The sequence below is a fragment of the Lingula anatina genome, chromosome 1, assembly GCF_051362555.1.
Source record: "Lingula anatina isolate TDL-2025a chromosome 1, LinAna3.0, whole genome shotgun sequence".
In the NCBI taxonomy this organism is placed as follows: Eukaryota; Metazoa; Brachiopoda; class Lingulata; order Lingulida; family Lingulidae; genus Lingula; species Lingula anatina.
The window spans coordinates 48,224,607-48,245,354 of NC_141767.1; the positions used below are offsets into that span (position 1 = coordinate 48,224,607).

General features: G+C 37.6%; 1 protein-coding gene across 3 annotated transcripts; it reads right to left on the reverse strand.

Moving 5' to 3' along the window:
• Positions 1 to 191: 191 nt before the first annotated feature.
• Positions 192 to 20,684, reverse strand: LOC106172195 (uncharacterized). Of its 3 annotated transcripts, none has more exons than XM_013552815.2 (12): positions 20,502 to 20,684; positions 16,814 to 16,983; positions 13,096 to 13,181; positions 10,647 to 10,787; positions 8,179 to 8,334; positions 6,219 to 7,794; positions 5,506 to 6,040; positions 5,164 to 5,286; positions 4,113 to 4,270; positions 3,742 to 3,830; positions 3,232 to 3,372; positions 192 to 2,902 (listed from the first exon to the last, which is right to left on the reverse strand). In XM_013552815.2, exons 2-12 carry the CDS (start codon positions 16,949 to 16,951, stop codon positions 1,159 to 1,161), a joined length of 4,887 nt encoding a protein of 1,628 aa, XP_013408269.2. In that variant the 5' UTR covers positions 16,952 to 16,983; positions 20,502 to 20,684; the 3' UTR covers positions 192 to 1,158. The 3 variants fall into 3 exon arrangements, with proteins under 3 accessions (XP_013408269.2, XP_013408276.2, XP_013408285.2); XM_013552822.2 differs by lacking the exon at positions 20,502 to 20,684 and adding an exon at positions 20,157 to 20,327; XM_013552831.2 differs by lacking the exon at positions 5,164 to 5,286.
• Positions 20,685 to 20,748: the final 64 nt, after the last annotated feature.

Consider the following 20,748-nt stretch of genomic DNA (forward strand, 5'->3'; position numbering starts at 1 on the left):
ACAATATGGTTCACAGCCACTGTTGGGTACAAAAATGTTACGGAAGACTTAAGCATAGGTTTATATCGCATTTCAGTCAGGTAAACAACTCAATTTTTTTATCTCCAGATAGAGATTTCATTGGTAATTCCAAGAATCAAAATGTTTTTTTTTGTCGTACAACATGCCTAAATAAAAACACAAGGCCATAATTCAAGGCAAAGCAATACTTTATTGAATATAAAAAGCCATTCTTTATTTCATCCAATAATAACATCTCAATATTGGTAGAAAAACCAAACAGTCTGAATTATACATACATGTGTATATGTGGAATACAATGTGGACATATCTATAAACACAAGCTCTGATAAAGCAAAAAGAGCATGTCAATCTATGATATATGTATAAAAAACCCATTTCAAATAATTCGTCCTTTGTAAAACCCAGCACTATGTATCACTACTAGCTTCTAAAGCAGTACAAGAAAGAAAAATGCAAGGCTCAAGACTTTAACAAATGTTGAACAAATCTAAGTTACTGAGGCAAAACATGAGCGTCACATCAAGTGCAGATCTTGTAATCATTTTAAACTGTCTATGATGCTTTAACATAATTAGACCAGAAAGTCATATTTCAACCTTTTTGAAATGTAGATTCATGATTGCATTTTGCTCTCCAAGTACAGGAAATTGCACAAATCCTTAAAATGAATTAAAGATGACAAGAAGCAGAGCTATACAGTCAAGTCTTCTTTTCCATCAAATGTTATCTGCTGTTCGAGCATCTAAACAATCCGCTTGAAGTTTGTCTCTATGTAACTGAGATTAGTCTGTTGCCAAGTGTGAAAAACTTTCTTGGTAAATATGTCATGTACGATAAACTTAATATAATGCACTAGGTGCCACACACTGAGATGTGTAGGGGTTTTGCAAGAAGCAAGCCCAGTGAATATCAAATAAACACAATAAGCTAGGGGCTTGCTGAATATTAGTTCTATGCTGCAAGATTGTATTACTTAACAGTCACTGGCCTAAAGTTACCAAATTTTATGTGAGTTATGTATCACTATTTGCAATAAAACAAACCCATGTTCTACCACTTTTGCGTATTCTGAACTTGCAGTTTTTTAAAGCATATCAAAAGTTCAGCACTTTTTTTTTATTTGCAACTTAACAGTTAATGCAAGCTGAACTCCAGCAGTGTGTTATAACTAGAAGTGCTACCTCCATAATTGGCAGTGACGGCCAGGCGAGTGGCTTTCCCCCAGAACTTATCCATGTAGACCCCGCCTTCCCAGGTACCAGTCTGCTTGGGTTCCAACTGTTCCCACTCCTCGCCAACGACAACAGCCACCATTCTTGCCTTAGGGACTTCCAGTTTGAAAAACAGGTAATTATGCTGCACATTGGCACCAAGGCGCTGGCTGCTCAGTTTGCCATCCTGTGGCTCATACAGGTAACAGCCTTCTTTCCACTGGGCAAACTGACGTGGGTAGGGAGTGACTGGCACGCGGCTCACATTGTCACAGTTGATGAGATAGTTGTATACACCTGGCAAATTCTCACTGGGTTCCGTGAGAGACTGGGCATAGATCTGGAACTTGTAGACACCAGGATGTGGAAGTCGCAGGTTGAAGGTCAACGAGTTGTTCTGCTGCTGCTGCAGGATGTTGTCCGGGTGCTCATGGCCATTGGCGGTCTCGATGAGATTCGACGTGACGCGCATGGGTTGTGAGAGAGAGAACTCAACCTCCAGCTCACCGGTATGGTTAACAATGAGAGGATCCTTGTGTGAAATGGTATTCATTTTGAGATTGGTGTACCCTGGCTGGGGCCCTAGGTAGGCTGCAGGGAGCTGTGGATAGCGGACACCAGATACTTTACTCTCGTTACATACCACAAAGTACTGGCACATGTGGAAAAGGGTCTTCCCATCCTTGGCTGGTTCATTGGCAAAGATCTCCAATCCGTATTCGCCTTGCTGTGGCACCGAAATACTAAATATGGCAGTATCATTTACAACACGATGCATAACAGTTCCATCCAGGTCCTTCTCATCAAAGTCATTACTTTTCATCTTAGCCATGAACAACAATGGTTTTTCCAACTTGAATCTGATTTCTGCCTGTCCGTTTGTGGTTCCAACTGTTGCTGCCATCTGATTGGTAACAACTCCGTACTTCTTTGCTGCTCCATGACTAAGGCCCCAGGTTGGTGCTGAGCATGGTGGGAAGGGAGTTGGATCTATGGGTGTGCTAAGACAAACAATTTGGTACTCACAGACAGCACTGTACATCTTCTCTGCATCCTCACCTCCAACTTCCTTGGCATAGATGACAAACTTGTAGGATCCTTGGTCTGGGACTCGGATTTTAAATGAGGCAAAACGATCCCCTGTTTCTTGCAGGATAAACCTGGATAATTTTGTGTCCCTTATTTCTTCACGCCCATCCTCAAAAGCCAGACTGCAGTGGAATTCTAATCCAGGACCTCTATACAGGGAGAAACCCACCTGCACGGCCACCTCATCATCTGTGTAGATAACTGCATTCTTGTGGCTTAACAAGTCCAGGCCATATTTAAAGAACAGTGACTTAACAGGTGGAAGATTTTCAAATTCCTCTAATGTGTATTGCCTCTCTAGCAGTTGCCAGTTTGGATCATCAGGGAAGTGAGTGTATATAAGCTGGCGTTGATCGATCATAAAATAATATTCATCAAGTCCATATCTGACATTTTCAGCTCCCTTCTTGCCGATCATCCTTCTGGCAGCCCAGTGGCAATCTACTAAGCGCCAGTGGCCATCAATGAGCACAGCATTCCAGGAGTGGTGAGCCGTGTCCCCAGTGAATTTCATGCCAGGTTTGTAGTCTGCTCCCTTTGCATAACCGCTGATCACTTTGCAGTGCAGACCAGCATAACTGAAATATGACCAGAAAACAGTGAAAAGGATGGAAACATAGGATACAAACAGGAGATCAGGAAAAACAAACTCCCACCTTAACAACTTGCTGAGTCGCAAAACAGTCTGCTAATCTGTTACATTTTTTGACAAATAATCCCAACCTAAACCAATGAAATCTTTGAATAGTATTCAAAATCAGACAGCAAATACACAAATAGTACTATAATCATTTTCATTCATATTTCTTTCTCACTTAGGGAAACATTATCATACACTTTTTCTCCAGCATCTAATAACTTCATAGTTTTTTTAAAAAGCCAACGCCTGTTTCTCCTAGGTTCTTACCTGCAGAGAGTCTCATATATGACAGCATATGTGGCCTTTCCTTCCTTCAATCCCATCAAGATCTCTTCAGGGGTGTCTGGAGCCACGTGCTCAAAGTGCATTTTACTCAGGTCTTTGGTACATAACCACAGGAAAATAGCTCTGTAATGTAAAGTGAAGGTAATGATCAAATCAATAAATAATATATACTGATGAAGTTATGTTTAAATTCTTTGGTGTGTGTGTGTGTGTGTGAGAAAAAACCTTTACTATACACAAAAGTATGTGTAAAAGTGCATACAACAGAAATTTAATTAAATTTTAATACACTATTGTTTAAATAAAAGGGTTACAGTTTTCTTCAAAATATTACTGTGAATCAAAAACTCCTTGTTCAAAACTAATGGGGACTAAAAATTGGTAAAAGTTTAAAGATGAATTGTAGAAATTTCAAAAATTAGCCAAAACATTGTGAATTACCACAATTTCAAGTCAAAAACTTTTTAAACCTAAATTGCAAGTTCCTTTTACCTAGCTTTGTTCAAGTCATCTGTGATGCCTTTGGAGTAAATCAGTGCCCATACCATGTCTCTGAAACTCTTGTGTTCTTTTTGTGAAACCTAAAAACAAAATTGCTACCCTGTATATTAAGTATTTAACACTCAAAATGTTTTCCCTGTCTCCAAAACATGTCTGGTTATTTGAGCTTCTAGGTAATTTGAAATCAAATTGCCTGGAAATTTAACCAAAGGGAACAATTTATTGTTTCTACACAACATAACAATGATAATAACATTATTGAGAAGAATTATGTCAACTTAAGGACTGTTACTAATACTACTGAAAATGATGTACCAAGAACTGAAACACTCTAAAACAAAGCCATTAAATGGTCTGCCTACCTCCATGGCATGCCTGTCAATGGTCTTGAAAGCCATTGTCCTGTCTGTGAACACCTCTTCCTTCAGGGGTGTTGGAGGAGGTGCGGGACTGGGGGGCTTCACACGAGTCTCAATACGGACTGGCTGGAAGGATGCGGGGGCCACTGGCTGGCCAATACCTGGAATCAAAACCAAATACAGTATTGAAGAGACCTTATCTTCAGTGTGGTATATACTTTTCAGAGCTGAAAGCTATTAAAGCATTAGCACAGGTTACAGACTGTTTAATTTTGAAAGATAACTACAAGATCTGAAATTAAAGAAAACATCTTTGGTCAGGTTTTCCACAGGCACGCACGCATGCACACACGCACACACACATATTATTAATTCCTTGTATATATAACAGTGAAGAATTTGGACATTCTGAATCTAAATGTCTTATATATTTTTTGATATGATACGTACTGTACATTATGCTTAAGAATGCTACAACATGGCAACAGAAAAAAAATTTATAGAATCATAGTTCATATGGACAACCAAGAATTAACTGAAAAATTAAAAAGTTGTCTACAACAAATATAAAGCAAGACTTATTAATGAATTAAAAGAAGGTTAACATGCAAAACCTGGAACTTTCAAAACAAAGTTTAATGACTTTGGAATAAAACTATGACAGAGCATCCATTGTAGCTTGTAATTGCAGGATAAGAAGGTATGCAACTTTCATGTTTGTGGTGAATGAAACCAAAGCTAAAGCAATGCAAAAAAACTGTCGAAAGAAATGTTCAATATTTGGCAACTACCAGCCATTGCACCACCACTGCATCCTGGGAAGGGACCAGAATTGCTGGGGTTACTCAACAACCATATACCTTCATGAAACTCCTTGAAACAAACAAGAAATGCTTTAGCATCCAAAAGAAGGAACTGATAAACCTGCTGCCTAAACAGACATTAGGAAATTCAAGTTAGAGACTAACCAAATCAATCAAAAGTGCAGAAAGAAATGCAAAATAAAGACAATCCAATGGGTGGTGGTGCTTTTCTACACGCCATGCCACCAAACCTGGACTTGGCGTCCTATCTCCTAAAGGAACTTGAAAGCGGATTTCAATAGGAGAGTATCTCTGAGGGGAAACTGGTGGCTGAGTGGAGAGTGACTCTGGTCTCCTTGGTGGCCCTTGGCCATCTAAGATATAGTGGTGAAAGATATAGAAACAATCAAGAAGAATATAAGGTGCAAGTGAAAACAATTCTATTTAATAGTGTCTGAGATTGATGTGTGCAGGAAAGGACTTGAACCTTGTCCAACCTCCAAAAGATTCAAACAGACAGAGAGGTTACTACAATACACACAATGGCTGCAGAGAATTAGGAAAAGGCAACGATTCCCTAAAATACAACATACCTTCTGGTGTCTTAAACTCGTGCAAAACGGTGACATTGTATGCATCTTTCTTAGGTGATCCTTTAGAGTCGCTTCTCTCTGGGGGTGGTGGTGGCGGGAAGTCAGACTTCCACTGCTGGTACCCTGTCACAGGAGGTGACTTCTTGCCATCTGGTGTCTCACCAAGTTTGCCTTGTTGTCTGGGAACATTTGGTGAGAACTCCTTGACATATTCTATCTTGACTGGTGTTCCTTTGGGAGCAGGTGCTGGCTGGGCCTGGATGCCCCTCTGTGTCTCTCCAGTAACAAACTCAATTTTGACAGGGTGGCGTTGTCCATCAGCCCCAATAACATACTGTTGTTGGCCTGGTGTTGTCACAGTGACATCCTGCACCTTGCCATATTCTGCTGGCAGCGGGGGAGGTGGTGGGGGCAATTCCTCATCTCCCCTGATGACAAATGCTTCAGGTGGTGGTGGTGGGAATTCTTCAGTACCAGGCTTACCCTTAGTAGGCTTTGGCAAAGTTTGGGGCGCTTTTCTTTTCTCAGCTTGGATCTGAATGTAAAGGGTAAATTCTTTTAACACAAATTCTTGACAACATTGAAAAAATTATACCATTTTGGATTTGCCGAACTACACTAAAATCCATCCTTTAGAAATAGATCAAATGTTTTAGCTTTGGAATGAAAGAAAAGAGTCAAAATATTTATTTTTTAATGTAAAAAATACTGACCTGCTCTTCAGCGGCTCTCTGGGCAGCCAGTTCTTCCTGGCTCTTAGACAGGGTGACTTTCTCTGTCATCTCATCTCCTCTCATTGGTCTGCCAGCACTATCAGGGCGGTAGCGGTCAGTGAAGACAGTAGTAGTGGTCGTGGTGGTAGTAATTGGACGACCATAGCTATCATACTGCTCTGGTGCTCTACGCTGATCATAACCTGCAGGTCCTCTTCCTGCAGAGTCGCCTGCATATTGGTCTCTCTGGTACTGTACAATGCCAGGACCAGCTCTGCCAGCCTGCTTGTCTGAATAGCCATACTGATCTGGTGTGCCAGCGCCATAGTATTCAGTCTTGGATGTGGGGCTCCTGAAAGAGTCTTCGTACCTGCTGAACTCTTCCTGAGTGAGGTGACTGCGTCCAACCACTTCTTTATTTAGTTGATCATTTAGGCCTGGCAGTGGGACACCATCTTGTTGAGGGTCATATCGCCTTCCTTTCATGTTGGCAGGCATGGTAGCATAGCCTTCTCTGACGTCCTGTCCAGACTGGCTCTTGCGTGGCATAGATCCATAACCCTCACGGACCTCTGTGTGGCTTCCTCTTGGCAGAGACTGATATCCCTCCTTGTATTTCACATCAGCACCTCTGGCTGGTGACTGCCTGTAGCCCTTCTTCAGAGTCAGGGTGCCGTAGTTCTGTTGATCTGAGCTGTCTGCTGAGTACTCTACAACATATTGGCAAATATGGGTATAGGTGCTGTCATCCTTCTCTGGGTCATTGGCATAAATTTCCAGGGCATATTCACCCTTCTGTGGCAGCTCCAAATTAAACGTGGATTGGTTTTCTGTCTCATGGTGTTGGATATACTCATCCAACTGACCCTCATCTTCACCATTCTTCTGCAGCTTGGCAAGCAGTCTCACTGGACGGGTCTTGGCAAAGCGCAGCTCAGCTCTGCCATTGATGGCTTGAATAACCCCCTCCTTGTGGCTTGGTCTCAGCCCCAGGGATCGCACAGGTGCTCCAGGACCCCAGTTGGTGTCAGAGGTCTGAGGATAGGGGGTGCTGTCATCTGCAGGGCGGTCACAGATGACCTTGTACTCACAGGCAGCATTGAAGACATTCTCCACATTGATCTCATTGGAAACCTTCTGGGCATAGATAGTGAGATAGTAAGACCCCTCCAATGGTGCCCGCAGATAGTGGTTAACCTGATTCTCCAGAGTTTCTTGAAGAACATACCGATTCAGCTTAATACCCTGATAAACCTCCTTGTTGTTCTCCCCAAAGACCAGCTTGTAGGTGAAAGCTGTGGGACTCCTGAAACCAAGAGTGAGAGTGAGCTTGCCACGCTCGGTGAGAATGGTACCAGTGTTGTGGCTCCAGAACTGCATCCCACACTTGAAGAAGTGAGACTTGGCCAGGGGCAGGTCTTCAAACTCTGGCAGGCTGAGAGGACGGGGAAGGAGTTGCCATGGCTGCTCCTCAGGCCAGTGGCTGTAGATGAGTTGCTCAGGGTTGGTAAGGAAGTAAAAGTCATCATATTCGTAGACCAGGTTCTCTGGGGAGTTCTTCTCTGACTGCAGGTACCTGGAGGTACAAAATAATACACATGTCACATCAAGGGAATTAATAAGTATTCATAACCCTACTAATATCTTTGATGCCTTACATGTACATTTTTTGTAATCCAAGTACTGAACTTTGAGAATCCGATTTGGTACACATACTGAATAATATCCAACCAGAAACACATTTATCATCATTATTCATTTTATATCATCAGCAGTCATAAATCAACCTTTATAACTAGGGCATGCAGTTACTTATAGCTACAGAGAGGGAACATAATTATCTTAGAAAAAAACATATTCAACTGTGTTTTTCCCCAATGTCACATTTATCATACTTCCACATGAACAAGGTAATGTGTTACAGCCCACTCTATCTATATCGATATTATGGAAAACTTACCTTGTAGCCCAGTGACTGTCCACCAGCTGCCAGGAGCCGTCCACATACACTGCATTCCAGCTGTGGTTGTATGGGCCACCAGCAAACTTCACCCCAGGACGATAGTCTACACCCTTGGCAAACCCAGTTAGTGTCACACAGTGAATGCCAGAATAACTGAAATGTAAAATATATAACATAAAGACTGAACAGACCTAATACATCTAGATATATATATTGCCTGATGTTTCAGGTGAGATTGGTGTCCCCTTCTTTGTAAACCCTGTCGTTGTACATAACTCAGTGAATGTCAAAATATACATGAAAAGAGTGAAATCATACTGCTTACATCTCCAGATGTTTGTAGATGGTTATGAAAATCCTTACAAGGCTCTCACTCAGATTATTATGCTCAGTGAACCTTTTTCCACAGCTTTTTGTCAAAAAATGTTGATTAAAGTAAAATTTGCTAGTAGAGAACATTGACTGAGGGCCTCTTAAGTAGGAATTATCCAACAGTTCAATAGATAGGGCAACCTTGTACTGAAATTATAGATTTATCTTTCTCTTGGATATTGAATTTGTTATCACTTCAGACTACATGTCTGGGCAAATAACTTTATTATGTAGACTTGGAGCTCAGATAAAATACTGTACATTAAATAAAACGTCTTTGTTGTATTTACCAATCCCAACCTATTCTTTGGTCCTGTTTAATGTGTGTACAGTAAATATAGCACTTCTGATAATACTTCCTGCATTGAAACATCAACAAATCTTCCAGTAATTTCAATGTACACTACATTTTTAGCCATGCCTTCACATAGGTAATTGGAGATTCTGATTCAACCATGCGGGCTTGCTTCTATGCAGATTAAAGCATGTTCTACATATGTGTCATAACCATGCCGTAAAAACACATCTGCTCAGTATATTCATATAGCTACAGGTGAAGGCAATACTCAGTAAATGTATATAGCTTCCCATCAGTAATGCTGCATAATAGCACTGAAAAGTAAGAAGTTCACCCAAAGGTCTGGGTTATACTGTTTACCCATGGCATTAATGTGCAATTATTCTACCTATATAGGCATGGTGTGCCAACAGGTCTATTTATCCTGTTGGTACTTTCATCAGACACCACGTATTTCCATTTATTTCACCATAAAAAGAGATGGGAATGGTTTTTGAAAGTCATTTTCAATATCCATGGAAGATTATCACAGTACAATATCAATGCAGAGGCGATCCATTTGATGAAACAGATAATAAAGATGCACTAAAATTAAATGATGGTAGAAATATCCTATAAAAATGGCAGTGCTTTCAATTATACTGGTGATAATTTTTTTCTTTTTTTTTTTTTTTTTTTTGGGGGGGGGGGGGGGGGGGCACTTGACAATTTACAGAATGAAATTAGGCAGTTATACAAAATGCAGTTATACAGTTATGGGCAATGCAGAGAGAAACATAAGCCTGGAAACTTTGAAAAAACAATTTTAAATAAATATACTTGAACAGCAGATATGGAAGTGTGAATTTAGGAATTCAATTATTCCAGTGATATAGACTTTTGGAAAAAACTCTTTAATCTTACAATAGAAGGTCAGATTCAAACACTGTATTAATATAGTAAAGAACATAAGTCAAGATTAGTGAAACTTGAAAATCTATACACAAACTCTTCAGACATCTACCTAATGACATATATTAATTAGCAAATATCTTAATTCAATTACTTGTGCCCTATCTCATATTGCTGTATGTTAATTCTTCTGCCAAATTTGAACTGCACACAATCAATACTGTTAATGCAAGTTACATGTAAAGCTGGTACTCGATGCATTATAGCAAGAAAACTATTCACATCTATGTTTGTTCATCAGTGTAATCTGGTACAACAACATTAATGAAGGCAAATAATAATTTGTTGTTTTTCCCCTAAATCTGGGTAATACTTCAGGCTGAATGTATAGACCAAGAAGCTTAATGATGCATCAAGGTACAATATGCAAGAACAGGTGCTTGTCTAGAAGTTAGCTAATGGCAGAATTCAGAAATAAGTCTATAGCTGTTTGCCATAAGGTTGGTTACAAGTAAGATGGGAATTTAACATGGGAATACAATATTGCTGAAGGTGGTTGCTGAATCACATCACATCTCGTGATTGGAAAATGATTACTTTCACAGTAGTGCTGGCAAGTTGTGACTCAGAGTTTTGACCTTGAATTTTACTAGCTGCACCGGGGCTTTGAAAAAAACTTGCTTTTCTATTTTCAGTTACAAATTAATGTGAAGTTTGGGTTCTGTCGACTTGCACTGACCTGAGTTTCATGGGCAAATCTAATCATGGCCATTTCACAGTAAGTCAGTAGCTCATCACATTGCTTACGCAAAAATCAATCAGCCGCTGTCCATTTTTGTTGTACACATATAGATCAAACTGGTCCTGAACTTTAACGGTGCAAAGTTAAAACAATAATACTTACAGGCACAATGTCTCAAAGATGCGTGCATAGGTGCTCTTCTTGCTTCTGAAGCCACAAACTATCTCCTCTGGTGAATTCTTGGGCTCCTTGTCAAACTGGACTGTGTGCAGGTTCTTGGAGGTCATCCATCGAAATATGGCCCTGCACAAATAAAATGAGAAAAAAATCTTTTAAAAGATCAATGAGTGCATTATATAAGTATTTCTAAAATAAAGTTGGGTTGAAATCCCTACATAATAAAGAGCACATTTCATAAAATAATTCATGGTATTCAGTGCAGCACACACCACAAGTTTTTTAAAAGGTGCAAATACAGACTGACATATAAAATCAGTCCATCTTGACAGTCAAAAAAAGTTGCTGAATTCTCAAGAATTTTATAGTATCTTGTTAAAGGCTAACAATGAATGCCTAGTTACAGGCAGACAGACACAGGTGAAAGATTCTTTAAAGCCACTACAGTCTCTCTAATATTTTGAGGCACCACAATGGAATGACAGAGTACAAGCACAAGAAAAACTGAGTGTGAATCTAACCTCTAGTTAACATTAAGTAAACATTAACTGAGATGTTCATCTGCTTACACAACGGTTTCAAGTCAGAACAAACTGCTTCCCACTTTTATCACTTGGACTACATTCCAGCAGGTAAACTACCTGTGATCAACTTAATGCTTAGCTGATTTCATGGACAGAGCATGGGTGAAGAGCACTAAGAAAAAAGTCTTGGTGTGGAATAACTTTCTATGTGGTTATCACCAAACATATTGTTGTCCTTTTCAACCCAAGTATGTGAATCCAATCTGCAATTCCATTACTTTTATTGACCCCTAATATCTTGTCCATAATTGTTTACTTGTAAAACTGCCCCATTCTTAAGGAACATAAAACTTAGGAGGTTCTTATTCACAGAGGATTTATTCTAGCATGAGATATATTACAGAGGTTTCATTGGCAGTGTGTTTCAATTCACTTGGCACCTAATCTATACATACTTTCATCCATTTTATTCCATCAAGGCCTGAAACTGAAACAGTGAGAACGGGAATGCATGTGAAATTTTACCATTCTTTTGTAACTTTTAAACAAAATAACAAATCTCAAGAATACTCCTGCAAACTGTTCTACAAATTACTTAACAAAAGAATAATACGGTAATTTCTCTTCTCATTTCCATCAATTCTTTCAACAAAATTATTCCGTTGTCCTTTGAGTAGCAATAATACATCCATTTTCCATTATTTATTGTAAGCCGTGATTTAAAGATCCACCAAGAATCCAAGTTACTGTCGTGAGCTAAGTGGGTGTACATATTTTGTCATCAGTCAAAGCCACTTTTACGACTAGACTGACTTAAACCCCCACATTTTCAACCAAACTAACTTAACTACATTTACAACTACACTAACTGAAACCAAAAATATTCTCAGACATCACCAAGCACCAGACTGCATAAATGTGGGATTTCACAGCCTCATGTGGTAATATGTCCATCTGGGGCTGTAGTTAGAGTTTCTTCTGACATAAGGTCTGACTATGAATGCAACCAAAGTGCCTATCAGAATTAGGGCATGAAATATTGTGGATAATCGTAAGACCTTAAGTACCCTAAGGAATCGTGGAACATAAAAAACATCATCAATAACACAGAAGTATTCCTTCAACTAACATCAGACAGGCGCCTCTGTCATTATTCAGACTTCAGAATAAGAAAAACATGCACTGAGGTATAAAAAGGAAGAACTACAGACAAATAAAACACAATAATAAGCATAGGAAGACAATGGAAAATAAGTATAAGAGAAGTATAAGAGATCTTTGTAGTTTAATCTGCCAAATAGATAATCTGATACCATGATGGGCTTTACATAATGTAACATTTAAGTCACAATAAATGAGGGTTGGTAGACAAATTTAGAAGAGAGATTGCCACATGTTCAAGATTTCATTGTTTGCTGTAGTTCAGGAAGCCCTTTACTTTATAGAAAAAAGGGAGCATAAAAGCGTTGCAAACTTCACATAACAAATAAGAAAGAAAGAAAGGAGGTAAACAAGTATTACAAGTATTTCAGCATAAAGTTAAGTTCAACTTGCCCTAACTTTTGCTAAACTGAAAGCTATAAAAAAGCTACAGCAGCCACTAACATGTACACATACTAACAGCATCGGGTCTCTTCTCCAGCTGAGTTGTGTTGTGTATCCAAACATTCAATATCAGACAAAAATTGGCGACTGACCACAAAGTAGCTACTTCCTGAATGTACACACATATAGTCTAGGCAAAAATTGCAAGGCACTAATACATGTAATACAATGAGCCATTGCTCTAAAGCATAATTGCCACACTGCTTGGCCAATCTTCATCTTATGCTGCTGGAAGTTCTACTCTGGACACCAATTTGACCAGCTGTTTTGGTGTAAGCTATAACATGTCAGGTGTGTCTACTTACCTGACAGCTTCCAACTCTGACATCCTCTGGTTGAAGACAAGGTGCCATATCAAATCTTTGAAGTTCTTGTGATTTGTCTGGGACACCTGCAAGAAAAGACACAAACATAATTGATAAATATGTCTGGGAGGAGTTTCTCCATGAGCCATAAAATTACTATCATCTTAGCAGCTATATATAGAAGAGATGAAGAGGGGGATTGCTGCACAAACATCTGTTCTTTTAACTACAACAACCTGTTGGTCCTTTAAATATCCCTTTTAAGTAACTTTTTACTTTTGATCAAAGTAATTTTATCTTTAAAATGAACTATTGCAGGGAGCATCCTTATCTGCAACATCAAACTAAGAAGCAACAGAAGATGACATCGACTTTTCGCCAAAAGTTATTTTACCCTGATCTTATTATAGATTTATTAAAACTGTTGAAATGCACTTTTCTCCATTTCTCAAGGAATGTGTAAGCAAATGCTCTATGTTCGTGTCAGTTTGTACACTTTTCTATTTTCATTTAAAGAGCCAATATGCACTACATTTTATAAAATCCACAATATATCAGGTATGATACTTCTTAAGGGGAAATTTGTGATCCAATCTTTCAGTCTTTTTTTTTTTTTAACTACATCACATGGTAAATGATCTGTTCATTATTGTGTTGCCTCCTGTGGTCATACTCAAACACAGTGAAGCCCCTCATTCATGCATGCAAAACGAGATGAGGTAAACAGACCATGTAATCAAAAACAGATATTCACACAATTGACAATGAGCCATAAAATTACTATCATAATATTTGTGTTATGAATAAGGAAAGTCAAACACATGGAGAATACCCACATTTTAGTCATATTGTGACAGCCGAACTTAACAGAAGGAAGAAAATCTAATCCTGTTTTTGTCCTGCCATAAAGATGGTGGGCAGGGCAGTAAGCTGTAACTATGAAAATCACACCAGGGTTATTGTGATATTGACCTTTTTAATCCCAACTTGCAACAAGGGACATGTTGCAAAAGTGGCCACAATTCCATAGCTTTGACAAAACCACAAGAAATTAGGTGTTATATAAAAGTACGGGTTATGGGAGCTTCCCATCTTTCACTGATGATAACTTTCCTTCTCACAGGTAATTTATGACTGGTCTTTTTACCTTTGAAGTGTAAAGCCTTTGAAGGTCAGTATAGCCAGTAGCATTCTGCTGATAGTCATTGAGCAAGCCTTACTTGACCAAAAAGAATTCATATAAGATAAATACTTGTCTTTGCTATTTTCATAGCGATTACTTCATTGGTATTTTCTATATTGAGTTATATTCAGAATAAAGGATCAAAGATGCAAAATGAATATATATATATATATAAATTTATGTAAGAAAAGCTAATGATTTGGGGAAAATATTAAACCACAAAAACCATTTCTTGTAGATGCATTGATAAACCCCTTCAGCATCATTTTTAAATCTTGGACACTCCCAAAAAGTACAGCTGCAGACTGGGTTCAATTTATGAGGTCAGTGAAGTATCTCTGAAATATCATGTGCACATAGTGTGGAGAGTAGAAATATATCCAACAATGCTAATGATTTTGAAGAAAAAAATGACAGAAAATCAACAACAAGAATAATGAGGTTTCTTGTAGATACACTGATAAAGTCATAAAATATCAGTTTCAAATCTTGTTCTCTCCCAAAGAATATAGCTGCAGAATTGTTTCAATTTATAAAGTCAGTGTAGCATTGCTGATGTATTGTATATATGCAGCATGGATGGTACAAACATCTCCAAAACGCTTATAATTCTGAAGAAAAAAATGACAGAAAATCAACAACAATTAGAATCATGAGGTTTCTTGTAGATAAACTGATAAAGCCACCAAATATCATTTTCAAATCTAGGACACTCCCAAAGAATATAGCTGCAGACTTGTTCCAATTTACGAGGTCAGTGTAGCACTGTTGAAATATTATGTGCAAATAGTATGGAGGGTAGAAATATCTCCACACAGCTGTGGGGATGCAAAACATATTTCTTTCATACTGCAACAGAAAAAGGCCAAGGACTTTGATCAAATTGTAACACAAATAGAGGCTGGTGTAAAATTAAGTATTTACTGAATTATAAAAGGGGTGTTATGGGCTGGCATATGAAAAAATGCAGCATTTAAAGCTCAATAGAACTGTAACCATCCTTATTGAAAAAAAGTTAATAAAGCAAAATAGATAAATGTCAAACCAACCATTTCGGTAAATCTTTAATTTGAAGAATACTTTTAATGGCACAAGACAAAATATAACTATACAACTCTAATTTCCCTTTTACATAAAAGTACCTCCTTCTGTCAAAACTGGCAAATGAAATTTTCATTTTGAGATACATTTAAACTGCAAGTACAGCCACTTTTCAAAACCAGCTAGTGTTTAGGACCCCCTTAAATATAAGATTAGTGCTGGCGAGAGGAGATCTATAGTCAATATAATTTCAAGATACCTTGGAAACAAAGCTCTGGGGATAATTTATTGGACTAAACATCTGTGGTTCAAGCTAAATGGCCCCTGAATGTTGAATTTTACAAGCCTAAGAAATAAGAAGAGGAGAAAATGACAGAACTAAGTAGTTTGGACAGGGAATATATATGATCACTGCACAGTGCTTAGATTGTCATCAACCATGAACTTAAGGTTAGAGTTGTGGGGGTGGGGCAATAGTTCTAGATCTAAGCATACCAGTATTTGAGTTAGGTTCTTTTCTTATGTGGGTCCTTGGATCTAGAACTTTTTAGCTTGGCAAAATTATGGCTAACAAGCAAAGGTATCTCAAATAAATGACATATAAGTGTAACAAGAATGTGGTTTAACTACTCATAGTATTAAATTTAAAAATTACAATGATTTGGAAGACTACCTCCATTTATTAAAAGATAACAATGAATAGGGTTACAGGAAAGGGATGAAAGCTGCTTTTATTGTCTAAGCCCGCAGGTTATTTAGGTTTTAGTGAACCAAATATGAACAAGAATAAGATATTTATAAAGCACTGTGCACAGGAAAAAAATAAAATATAAGGGGGAAGACATATTCAGGTGTTATGGGTCATGTCATCCAGTTTTGAGACTACTTCGATGTTATAAGACCATATCACCAACAAAACTTTTAGGACTTTTTGACTTCAGACTATATATCAGTATCCACTTAAAATGTGTGGAGATAGTGACCTGTATTAAAATTCACATCTGTCACAGTTAGCCACTGAGACTGACAACAACATGATCTATGCTGATGACCACCACTAGAGCATACTTTCATCAGTATATAAATACACACACATGGGTCAAAATACTTCATTGTCATTCCAAGCACATCAACCAAAACTTTATGATGCATTGAGTTTATGAGCCTTCAACAATCGTTTATCAATGAAATCCGACTACATGACAGGAATTGTGCACAAAACAACTTGGCAACAAGGCTACATCTGGCTTCTGAAATGTACATATACAGGAATTGTGAGAATATCTACGTTTACGCAAATGTTATGTTACTTAAAATGGAGCAATTTCCTTTGACTCTTTACACACATTTATCTTGTAAAACCATGCCTGGCTTTAGAACCTTAATGCACATGATTGTTATGTATATATTATGTGTGACAAAATTGCAATGTAACAGCTAGCCCATCCCATCCTTCTATCTCTTCCACACACACATATACTGTGTGTAACTTACCCTAATAGCGTGTTCATCTATTTCATGAAACTCTGCCACATCCTGGTATTTTTGTCCTTTCAGCCATCGTGGTGGGAAAGGACGCGGCCGGTCTTTGGGGTTAACTGGAGCAAGTTTAAAATCAGATGGAGCACTCATCTTGGTTCTCCTATTGTCTCAGCTTTTTGTTTCTGTAAATAATAAAAACATAAAGCAATATGATTATTTAGAATGTAGGTTATCAATGAATCAAAAAAGGTGTTTCATTTGCTGTAACTTAAAAATGTGTGTTTAAAAGGATAACTTTCTTTTAAAATAACCCAATTTTTCAAAGAATGTACTGCAAAGAAGATCCATTCAACATTTCATAGGTAATTCTTCCACAGTATATATATTCAAATGTCTTCAACAAATTGTAGTTGACTACTGCTGGCTAATAAATATTCTATGTCTAAATGTTTTGCACATAAGACTGACTATAATTACCCAATATTTGTTAAGTATCAAAATACTAGACTGATAAAACATAAAACATTAAGGCATTTAAAATTTCCAACTGCAATCTAAATACACGTAATTAATGCCCATACTAAAATTGTGGACACATACATCTAAAAATAATAATTCAAACAAGCTAAGTAGTATTTATGTGTGCAAAATGCCACGAATTCACAAAGTGCCTTATCCTAATGAACCAACCAACTTCATCAAGCCCACTTTTCTTCACATTATGAGAACAGATTTGAGTGTAAATGACTTTATCAGATTAGGGTTGACAGAGCACATTAGGCTGCAAGTATTCCATCATCAGGAATATACTGTAGGTTGCATATCAGCTTCTTAAACAATTCAACCTCAAGATAATCACAGACTTTCAACACTATGTATGCCAATCCCATTTAGGACTAACTATGATCAGTCAAAAATGAAATATTCATAACATTATGGAGAATGCAATCACTTTTGCTATTTACATTTTAAATATAGACTCCCCAAGGAAGAGAAGATACTTGTGTATCATACGCCAAACCATAGACCATGAGACCTCAGTTGCAATAAAAAACAAATGTATACTGCACCATGTGTGTAATGTACAGTACAGGCGTCTGACATGCATACGGATATGCAGAGCAGGTGGAGAGACCAATACATGGAAACTTAGTCTGAATACTTACAGAGCAAGAGTGTTCAATCGCCAATACCCTAGGGAGAGTTTCAACATATCATTTACACCATTCAGACCTACTGACATGCTGTACATGTGTTTTCACCAGTTAAAATTACTATAATCATCTGTGCAATATCTCTGTTGGTATTTAAAACCTTGATAATACAACATGTAAAGAAGTCTTTTTCTTATCCTATACAAAAAAAAAAAAAAAAAAAAAAAAAAAGATTTTTTTCAAAGGTTAACAATTTTGACATTATTAGCTAACAGAACTTATCTCCTTTTGAAGAAAGCCCCAGTGCAATTGACCTCTCACAGGTGTTGACATGATAGCATCTGACTTTTTAAATTGCTAGCAAATTCTTGATGGAGAGGCAGTGGTGGGAAGAATTAAAATGGACCATAATGGAAATAAAATCCCAGAAACAAGCCAACTGGTGAAAGCAGACCTTCAGGGTGATAACTTAGTACTTTTCTGTATCACTACACATAGAAACATGCCTGTCCAGCTCATCTGCATTTCTTTTTAAAGTTTTATATTGTTTTGACAAGACCTGCTACCTTCCTTCATCTTTTCGCCCTTAACAGGTGAACTTAAACTAGTACCAGTCTGTCTGGAGATTTATTTGTAAACTTCCCCACATTACAAGCAACATTTATGTGAAAAATTGAAAGGTGCAACGAGTGACATTTAACACTAATTTGTTTAACAGAAAATTCAATCAACTGTTTTTTGTATTGTATCAAATCTGGTATTAAATGCTATCGAAGCTGTTTTGATTGTTAATGTTCCCTGGTTATGTGTTGTAACAATTTTGACAGAGGCCTAACTGCTTAGTTATTCCTTTTGCTACAAACTTCCATCCTGTTTTGACAGACATGGTTATCAGATCTGGCTAGGCAGCTCCTGTTTAACTTTGTTAACGGTGTTTTAAATTCACTGAATGACTAAATATAGACTGCTTTTAGCCAGGTATTAAACTACTTTTAAACTGCACCAAGCTTAAAAAGCTTTTATCTAAAATCAAAATTTGATATTTACAACAGAGTTCTTGTGAAATACGACATAATTCACTTTCTCTTCGGCCTTGCAAAAAACATACATATGTAGAATTAAAAAAGTATGGATTACAATTCCCAAAGGTAAAAAGTAGTATATCAGTGGCTGACTGAATGAAGCACAGACACCTGCAGCTCCATTTACTATAAAAAATTTGTTCTGATTAATGTAGTCCTGAGGTACTGGATTGAAAAAAAAAAGGTACTCAAAAGATTAGGAAGAACCTCCTAGGTTTCTGACATCAATTAATTGAGGCAACTTTTTAATAAAACTACTTCAGTAATATCATGTCTTAGCCAGTTATTTCAAGGGAGAGAGTCTTTTTTTGAAAAAGTGGACCTTTCATTCTTTTATTTGACCTAAAATGGTAAAGAACCTACTTCAAATTTTCATTATGAACCACAGCCAAGTGGACAGATTTTTCAATCCATCCCTGTCTTCGGCCCTGAAAATAATATTTGTGAACATGTGCCTTTCTGTATTTTTAATAATATACTGCATTTACTTGTTACCTGCATAAATCACACTTTCCTAATGTTGCAAGGCATGCATCTGCACTCTATGTGACCCATACATTAAGGTCTACTCAACTGGTCCATTTCAAGGCCATGCCTTTGAAAATAAATTCATTATGTAGTTGTAAAAAGTTCCTTTATCATTATCTGTAATCAAGTGAAATACCCTTCCAAGTTACTAAAGTGCCAAATTAAATCTAATGGGTCATTCCACTGATGGCAATGAACAACTACAAATGGAAAGATAAGATCAAGTTTTCTTTAATCCCTTTGCCAGTCACTTTCATTTTTACTGTCAAAACATGCAACATAGTACTACTAGTACATATACAATCAAATGCATTGTACATATGTCACACTTCTGAACACAACTTTTATCTTTTACTATTACTCATAATGTAAAAAGTTTCAACATGAACATACATGTTGACTGATAAAAAGGTCACATCCCTGCACTATAATTAATAAAATACGTTTGACTTACATGTAGTCGATATTATTACTTAAACATCAGACCTATTCCCCCATCAAAAAGCAAATAGGTATGGAAAAGATGTGTAACTTAACTACATCTTAACGAATAATTCACAGCGTAACATTCCCAATGACACAATCCATTACCTTTCAGGTTTGACCTTTCCTGTTGTACCTGTATTTATTTTTTGTAAATAACACTGCTCGCTGGTCCAATCCACCCGATTTATATTAAAAAATAATACTGTCAGTCACATACAAATATCTTACACGTTTACTATGTCTACAGCACATGGCATATCTAGATGAGTAATACCGTCAACAACCAATGTCGGGATTCCAATTTATTGTTTGTCACCGCCTTAGTCATCCGGCAAGCGCCGAAAATGGAAATGTCTGGGACAACATGCCGTCATTGGCACACCCACGCGGGGGCAGTTATTCAAAGTATGTTTAAAAAAGACAAGTTATGTTAAGAAAATGTTCGCTCACCTGTTTGTTGTCAACGTGTTGTAGGGTGTCCCGTATGTTTCGAAATTTAAACCCCTTGCTTAGAGATCAGCGTACTTGTTGCACGCCCCGATCGCCGGCGAATGTTTGTGCCCTGGATAAATGATGGGCAGATGACGTCACTTTACCGCAAAGAGTGGCTAAAAGTTGCATCCGTTTAACATGTTTTGTGCAGACACAAATTATTCAACATTAGAATTCTTTTTGCCTCAAAATCGCTCATTTTGTC